At 51.2% G+C, this 8987-nt stretch overlaps 1 protein-coding gene across 1 annotated transcript in view; it reads right to left on the bottom strand.

The window, feature by feature from the left end:
* Positions 1 to 8188, bottom strand: part of Lrrk1 (leucine rich repeat kinase 1) — a 53108-nt gene extending 44920 nt beyond the window's left edge. Inside the window, exons 1-2 of the mRNA XM_090321767.1 lie at positions 8100 to 8188; positions 4997 to 5162 (exon numbers count right to left, since the gene is read on the bottom strand). Of these exons, the coding sequence (XP_090177893.1) occupies positions 4997 to 5063 (67 nt within the window). The 5' untranslated portion in view covers positions 5064 to 5162; positions 8100 to 8188. The remainder of the gene's footprint in view (positions 1 to 4996; positions 5163 to 8099) is intronic.
* Positions 8189 to 8987: the final 799 nt, after the last annotated feature.

Here is an 8987-nt window from a genome sequence, read left to right on the forward strand (position 1 = left end):
ATTAAAGTGAAAATAATAATAATAAAAGTCCCCTAAATCCCTAACTCCTCAGAACGGCTGCCTGTGAACTTGACAATGACACTGACCTGATCATATTTGCTTAATCACCTTCTTGTGCCTTCCTCCCCAAGTGCATGTGTGCAAGTGGACCAGGGTCCCCTGGGGTGGGGTGGGAGCCAGCAGTCCTGCCTCGAGGTGATGCATACCCTCTCCCCTTCAGGGGTTCCTCTGCCTGGCTCTGAGGAGGAGCCTTCTCCCCATATGCCACTCTAAGGCATGTGTAGCCTAAGCAGCAGCTTTTATCTCTGGATTGCATGATGGTGAAATACAACCTTTCATTACTGCAGGAAGAAATGTAAGAGGATGCAGACTGCGGAGGGGAGAAGAGGGGGGATCCAGCCCTCCCCCACCCCAGGGTGACCTAGGCAGCGATTCCTCCCGCATGATTCAGAGTTTAGCTTTCTCCTGCTCCTGCTCCATCAGCATCTGCACGGAAAGCTAGGGTGCCCAGGCATGGATGGGCTCCCGCTAGGAAACAAGCCATGCTTCCCATCTCAGCCTTGCGGCATCTTCATCAAGCTCTGCACGTATTTCTGATAAAATGTGGTCACCTCTGCGCCCTCTGCCCCCAGTCCCAGGGTGTAAAAGTTCTATTTTCCTTCATAACAAAATTTCAGCCAGGCGCCGGTGGCTCACGTCTGTAATGCTGGGATCTTTGGATGGAGGTTCAAAACCAGTCTGAGCAGGAACATCTGGGAGCCTCTTATCTCCAATCAACCACAAAGAGCCAGAAGTGGAGATGTGGTAGAGAACTATTCTAGGGAGAGTGCCCACGCTCTGAGTTCAAGCCTGGGGATACGTGTGCGAGTGGCTATTTTCAAGGTTGAAATCTTGTTTTATGTTTGGGAGGCCTGGATTGCTGGACTGTGGTCCTCTTGTCCACGTTTCCCCAGTGGCTGGGATTACAGATATGTGTCTCTGTGCCCAGCCAATGGCTTCAGACCCTTAAGACAGAGTCTCCTGGACTTTCCCCTACCCATAGGAAGCCATGATCTCTGCTTCCCAGACAGCTACGATGGTAGGCATGAGCCACCGTACCCGGGCTGACCTGGGCAGTCTATGGTCTGTTCACCATTGTGGAAGTAGAATGACTTTTTTTTTTGCAAGAAGTGAGAAGAAAAACCTGTACAAGAACTAGGGAGAGATTCTGCCCATTCACCTGTGGTTTTTCTCTCTTAGGAGTTAATCTGCAGTGACCACACAACCAGAAAGACCTGCACATGAGATTTGAGCCTGTGACAGACAGCAGGCACCCCCAAACTTGTTTGTGTTTTGTTTTTTCTTTACTACATTTCTCGATTGCAGTGTTTTCTTTGGCTTGATTTATCTTGGGTGATTGTGTTCCAGAAGGGATAGCTAATGTACACACACTTTTCTTTCTCCGTCTTTCTCTCTGTGTGTCTCTGATTCTGTCCATGCTAGTCTCTGTGTCTGTCCTCTGTCTCCACATGAATGTTATTCTAGATATTAAAACAAAGTCCTCCACCATTGCTTTGTGACCACAAATATCTTAAGCACGCCCGGGCACTGCTCTCAAAGCTCCCTGCCACCCCCCAACCGCCCAGCCACCCTCCCTCTGTCCCTGCCTCTCCTGTTTCTGATTGGCACTAAAGGCATTCCTTGCCAGTGGTTTGTCTTTGGGCCTGAACATTTAAGCACCCATCCCTTGAAACCAATCAGGGAGAGGAACTGTGCTTATTTTTGGTTAAGAATTTAAAAAAAAAAAGGAACAAGAGAAAAGAGACATTGTCTAAAGTCCAATTTAGAAAAAAAAATTTTTGGTAGCTTATCTTGGCAACTTCCTAAAGTAACTTACAATTTGTCCAAGTTTGTGGAAATTGTTTGGCTGATAACAATGACACAAAGGGTTTTTTTTTGTTTGTTTAGCAGGAAGAGATGATGAAAATATTGTTTTGCAACCTTGCTAAGTTTGAAAGGAAACAGATTGATTTAATCCACTCCTGAACTAGTTTGTTGTCATTGATGGATAAGCAAAATCCCAGAGATGAAAGGCCTGCACGAGAGACCTCCTCCACATGCCGACCCAGTGGCCCAGATGAATTCCCACTGAACTTGAACGTGTCCCTGAGTCAAGTTTTCCAAATCAGGGCACAAAGCAATGGCTTAGCAAGCTGCTCTGTTTGTGAAACAAAACGATCAACAACTTTCACACTCAAGGAAAAGGCAGTCCCTTTGTCCCTATTTTAAGAAGGAGAAATTAATTTACTTGGCAAAGATTTCTGCTTCTTCAGGCCCTTATGGGACACTCAGGGAGAGTTTGTGGGTGTTCTCATTAAGTCACCAATCATGGTGCTGGTGGTGGCAGTGGCTCTCACCTTGAGCCATGCTCTTTCTGATCTCAGCTGGAATTCGTGTCATGAGCCACTGGTGCATGGCTGTGTCGTATTTCCTTTACTGGGCTAGAACCACCAGTACAGTGCTAAATAGAAGGAGTCAGAGACTTGTTCCTGATGTCAGAGGAAAAGTTCAGTCTTCCATGGTTTTTTGTTTTTGTTTTGTAGATCTTGGGCTTAAACTCGACCTGGGTGCTGTCCCTGAGCTCTTCAGCTCAAGGCTACCGCCCTACCCTTGAGTCAAGCTCCATTTCACGTTTTCTAGAAGTTAATTGGAGATGAGAGTCTCAGGTCCTTTTGTGCCTGGGCTGGCTTTGAACCTCGATCCTCAGATCTCAGCCTCCAGAGTAGCTAGGATTACAGGCATGAGCAACGCCCCTGGCTTAGTCTTTCACTGTGAAGGATTATGTTAACTGTGCATGTTTTAACAGACACAGCTTATGAGGGTGAGGAAAGGGGCGGGGTTCAAAGCCACATGAAAGGGGTGGGGCTTCAAGAAAAGGGAGGAGCACCTGGCACCAACAAAGGGGCATTTCTTGAAGCCACATGCCAGGACAGATGCCCACAGCAGACAGTTCCTGAGTGAGACTGCCATCATGGGATAGGCAGTGAGCTCCTCACTGCTGGAAGGAAGCAATTCTATTCTGGACAAAGACAACTGAGGCTAAGGTTATCCTCAGTCCTTTCCAAGCCCGGAGCTGGTGTCTCTGGGCTCGCTTTGTAAGTTTGAAGCACAGCTGAGCTTGTTGCCTCCTGCATGCAGGGATGCCTTAGGCCATTGCTCCAGCCACTCCAAGCTACCACCCAGTTACCCACCCTTTGCCCAGTCAGTATTCAATTCTTTACTGGACATGGGCATTTTCCCTGTGCCAGGTTGGGGGGAGTCTTCTACTCACCACAGTGTCCCCAGTAAAAGCCTCATTCATCCCCCCCCTCCACAGCCCAGGCCAATGGGATCCGATCCTTCTCGAATATTTAACAGTGGCCCAGCCAAAAGGCAAGCTGCCACCCTAAAGGGGGAGAACTTCCTAATTCTGTTTCCTACTTTTTATTTCTAGACGTCCAAAGAGCCACAGCTTGAGCAATCCACTTGGCTCTAATTGTCAAAAGGCAGACTTTCAATACAGACTTAAAAACAAAAAGACAGTATTAGAAGGAGCTAATGAAACAACCTGAAATGTGAAGACCTTCTGGAAAGTTCCTTCTCCATTTTTGGTCCATGCTGACTCTGGTGGTGGATGGTCCTGTTCGAGGCTCTGTCTGGTCTTTCAGGGATGAGGTTAGCCCCCAAGCACCCCCACCTTCTGCAATCCAGGAGAGTCTGGCCTGAGCAATCTAGAAGTTTCCTTACTTCTTGACTCTCCCAGTCCCTCCCTTCAGCTGGCAGAGCAGGTTTGTTCACTCCAGTGGGTGGCAGACACAAAAGAATGTCTAATGACATGCTTGTAGAAGGTGCTTGTGCACCAGGGGCCTGGGGAGTAACACTCTACCCCCCCTGTGCCCACTGGCCCAGGAATCCATCAGAAATGTCCCAGAATTCCTCCAGACCAAGGAAGAAGGAATTCACTGCGCAGGAGAGGAAGATGTGACCCGCTCTCCTGGGACACAGATTGCAAACTCCTGGCAAGATACCCTTACTGCACTAGGTACCCCCACACGTACGACATGGGAAATGGCTGAGGGGGGCATGACTCAAGAGGTGGAGCATCTGCCTAAGGAGCAGGGCCCTGAGTTCAAAGCCCACTACCACCAGAAATAAGATAAAAAGAAAGGGTGAAACACTTTGGCTGGGAGCATGGCTCAAGTGGTAGAGCACCTGCCTAGCCAGCAGAAGGCCCTGAATTCAAAGCCCAATAGTGTCAACAAAGAAAAAGAGAGAAAGGCCGAACCATTTTAAACACACACAAGGCACAATCACACAAGGCAAATCCAGGTGCAAGAGGTGCAAAAATCGTGCCTAAGACGCAGCTAAAAAGTACAAAATATCATCATGACCAAATCCCCAAGTTAAAGAAGAAAACCTCATACTTTAGTGCAAGGCCTGCCCCCGGGGCAGGGGAGGGGCAGTGAGACTGTCGCCATAGAGGGAAACTGGATAGGGTGTCATATGCTGGAAGTATAGCTCACCAATAACACACCAGCCTACCAAGGGGGCAAGGCCCAAGTTCAAATTTCTATACTCCCTATAAAGATGATGATAACTCAAGCCAGGCACGGTGGCTCACACCTGTAATCCTAGCTACTCAGGAGGCTGAGATCTGAGGCTCGAAGTTCAGAGCCAGCCCTGGCACTGAAGAAGGTGAGACTCTTATCTCCAGTTAACCTCTAAGAAAGTGGAAGTGGTGCTGTGACTGAAGGGTAGGGTGGTAGCTTTGAGCTGAAGAACTCGGGGAGAGTGCCCAGGCCCAGAGGCCAAGCCCCATGACCCCTCCCCCCAACAAAGATGATGGTAACTACAAGAGCAATAATAATAAAGTAGTCGGATATGATAGCTCATTTTCCCAAGGTCCACAGTCTATTGTTATGTTACTTCCTTAACTGACAGCGCCTGGTTCCTCCCTAGCCTGCGCTCACCGCCTTACCATTGTTGGTTTCCATGGCTAATCCTGCAGGGCCCACACACCAGTACATGCTGGGCAGTCTCCACATGCCAGCAATCTCCAAAGGCAGGTCCCGCTGCTGTCACACACTGGTGGCACAGGTGGGTTCTAGGCGTGGACACACAGTCATGGTGGGTGGCTTCTCCTTCTAGAGGCAAAAGGACATTAAAAAAAATCAGATATCTCCTTAATTCTTTACATGCAGCCCCCTGCAAATATTTACTATTCCTACCAATTCAGTGGGATTCTCGTGAGTGAGTGTGTGTGTGTATGCACAGTCGTACTGGAAGTTGAACCCAGGGACTCACGTTCTTGCCTGGCTTTTTCATTCAAGGTTGGCACTTTACCACTTGAGCCATATCTCCACTTCCAGGATTTTACTGCCTAATTGGAGATAAGCATCTCAGGTACCGGGAACTGGTGGTTCATTCCTGTAATCCTAACTACTCACAAGGCGGAGCTCTGAGGATCAAAGTTCAAAGTCAGGCTGGCAGGAAAGTCTGTGAAACTTTTTTTTTTTTTTAGGCCAATCCTGGGGCTTGAACTCAGGGCCTGGGCACTATCCCTGAGCTACCTTTGCTCAAAACTAGTACTCTACTACTGGAGCCACAGCTCCATTTCTGGCTTTTGCTGTTTATATGGTACTGAGGAATCAAACCCAGGGCTTCATGCTTCATGCATGCAAGGCAAGCAGTCTACCACTAAGCCACATTCCCAGTCGCCATGAAACTCTTATCTCCAGTTAACTACCCCCTTCCCCCCAAAAAAGCCAGAAGTGGAGCTGTGATTCAAGTGTGTAAAACACTAATCTGGAGCAAAAACAGCTCAAGTCCCAGACTGGCACCAAAACAAAATAACATAAACAGCAAAAGCTTAGAAGTGTCTTGTCCTACAGTGTTTTATAAGTTCACAAAACAAAATCTTAAAAATATTTCAGGCTACCACTCCCCTGGCCCTCTGGCTTCCCCTTTCAGTTTCCATTTGTAAATCACTTTGCTACTGGACCAGTTTTGCCCAGGGAACAGTTTCACATTTGCTTACACTGTAAGCTGAGGCTTTCTGATGAGGCAATTCAAGCTTTTCTTAATATTTTTGCTCCCAAACAGACACTAGGTTTCCTTCTGCTTCTTTTTTTAGAAGAATAGTTCAACAGAATCATTGTTAAGTGACATATTTTTCTTCTGCACTCCCCACCCCCCCAAAAAAACAGTTGCAAGTGGTGTTTTCTTTTCTTAAAATTGTCAGTAATGTTTTTTTAAATCATTTAAAAGGACAGTATCATTTTCATTTTTCTATCTGCAAATAAACCCCCAATGCCTATTGGGAAACCAAATAGGGAATCTGACATTCATTCTCTAAATGCTGTTTAAAGCCCTATTGGTAAAACATCAGGTTAAAGATTTTATGAACCTGGAGGAGAGGGCTGACAGATAAATCAAATAATTGCTCTAAGCCAGGGGCTGCTGGTTCACTGCTGTAATCCAAGCTAACTCAGGAGGCTGAAATAGGAGAATCATGGTTCCAAGCAAGCTTGGGGCAGACAATTCCAATTAAATCACCAACAAACAAAACAGAAGAGAAATGGAAATGTGGCTCAAATGGTCAAGCACCAGTCTTGAATGAAAAAGCCAAGCAAGAGAGCATGGGGCCCTGAGTTCAAGCCCCATTTGAGTCAATAAGTAAATAAATATCACTGTGGATTTTCTAGCAAGACAGAGTACAGCCTGCGCTCCTGGAGGGCCGCAGTGGAGCTGTGAGGGGAACGCAGAGACTGACCGCGGGGGACGGGCACAAACAAGAGGCTCGGGACAATCCTGGGAAAAGATTCAAGGAGGCCAGGATACGGGCTGGTGGTCTGAGTTACACCAAAAGGCTGGACAGAATCGTGAGGCTCACCAGCTTACCAGTTAAGGGGGCACAGCCCAGTTCAAGCCCCAGGGCCAGCAGAAGATCTACCTATCGCCATATCTATTGCTATGGTATTTAATAGTATTTTTTTTTCTTTCTGGCACAAGAGTAAAGATGGTGAAAACTAAAGCATACAAGGAATTGAACTGTCAAGGTTTTCCAAAGCATACCACGCATACCCTGGGTCTTTTAATTCTCGAGTACTCTGTCACTTTGCGGGTGACAAGCTGTGGTGTGTGTTTGTGTGTGGAGGATAGGGAAACCCAATCTGGAAAAAAAATATAATAACTAAGGCAAAATGGGCCAGGAGGCTGGCTGATGGAGCACCTGCCTTGAAAGCTGGAGGCCTTAATCCAAATCCTCAATACTGTTTGTAAATCAGTAAACCCCCACCCCTGCCCGAATCACCTACTTGGCAAGAGATATGCCAAGACTATCATTATCCATCTCGGGTTTTCCACTTGCCAACCCTTGCAGCCAGACCTGTGTGTGTGTGTGTGTGCATGTGTGTGTGTGTGTGTGTGTGTGCGCGCGCGTGTGCATGTGTGTGTGTGTGCATGTGTGTGTGTGCGTGTGTGTGTGCGCGCGTGCGCGTGTGCATGTGTGTGTGCGTGTGTGTGTGTGTGTGCGCGCGCGTGTGCATGTTTGTGTGTGTGTGTGTGTGTGTAAGAAAATGGGGAGAGTCCTGGCTTCGATGACTCAGGACAGACGCAGGCAGCTCTGGAGCCCCCATCAGCGCTGCCACCCACCTTCCAGCCTTAGCATCCGGGCCGGCATCCGTGCCAGGGAAGGTGGCATGTCGGGGCGCAGAGGTGGCACCCAGAGCTGTCGAGGGGGAGCTCGGCCACCTCAGCTACCTGGCACCCCCAGTGCCCCCTCCCCGGGCTTGGAGCCTGGGGTGCTCGCCCCCCCCCCGCGCCCCGCTGGCATCAAAGGGCGCGTTTCTTGCTTGGCTCCCTGGGCCCCGGACTTGCACAGGAGTTGTTTCTGGGTACCAACCAACCTCCCCACCTCGAACGCGGCGGGGAGACGGGGTCCCCCGGTCCTCCGCGCCCCTCGAGCTGTGGCCCGAGGCCTCCGGGCAAAGTCCACCCTTGGGCAGGCGCGCGGGCGGGCGGGCGGGCGGGCGCCGGCGCGGGCGCGGGGCGCGGGGCGCGGAGGCCCCCGTGGCACTCACCTGTGGCAGGCGGGTTCGGGGCGCCTGGGATCGGGGCGAGGGCCGGGGCCTGGCGGTCCCTCCCTCCGCTCTCTGTCTCCCGAGTTTCGGGCCGCGCGCCCAGCCTGGGCCCAGACGCACTTCCTCAATCCTGAGCCCGCGGGCGGGCGCGAGGGCGGGGAGGAGACCGCGGGGCCCGGCCGCCCCCAGCCGGTGGCTGCGCGCCGGGAGGCCCGGGGAGGCCTGCCTCAGTTTCCCCGGCGGTCAAACAGGAGACGCCAGGACCCTCGGGGGGCCTGGAAGGGTCGGGTCCCCTCCAGGTTGGGGTCCCCTCTAGGTTGGGGTCCCTTCCAGGTTGGGTTCCCTCCAGGTTGGGGTCCTCTCCAGGTTGGGGTTCCCTCCAGGTTGGGGTCCCCTCCAGGTTGGGTCCCCTCCAGGTTGGGGTTCCCTCCAGGTTGGGTCCCCCCCAGGTTGGGGTTCCCTCCAAGTTGGGTTCCCTCCAGGTTGAGGTCCCCTCCAGGATGGGGGTCTCCTCCAGGTTGGGGTCCCTCCAGGATGGGGTCCCCTCCAGGTTGGGGTTCCCTCCAGGTTGGGGTCCCCTCTAGGTTGGGGTCCCTTCCAGGTTGGGTTCCCTCCAGGTTGGGGTCCTCTCCAGGTTGGGGTTCCCTCCAGGTTGGGGTCCCCTCCAGGTTGGGTCCCCTCCAGGTTGGGGTTCCCTCCAGGTTGGGTCCCCCCCAGGTTGGGGTTCCCTCCAAGTTGGGTTCCCTCCAGGTTGAGGTCCCCTCCAGGATGGGGGTCCCCTCCAGGTTGCGGTCCCTCCAGGATGGGGTCCCCTCCAGGTTGGGGTTCCCTCCAGGTTGGGGTCCCCTCCAGGTTGGGTCCCCTCCAGGATGGGGTCCCCTCTAGGTT

Source organism: Megascapheus bottae, chromosome 30 (genome assembly GCF_031878675.1).
Source record: "Megascapheus bottae isolate mThoBot1 chromosome 30, mThoBot2.hap1, whole genome shotgun sequence".
Lineage (NCBI taxonomy): Eukaryota > Metazoa > Chordata > Mammalia > Rodentia > Geomyidae > Megascapheus > Megascapheus bottae.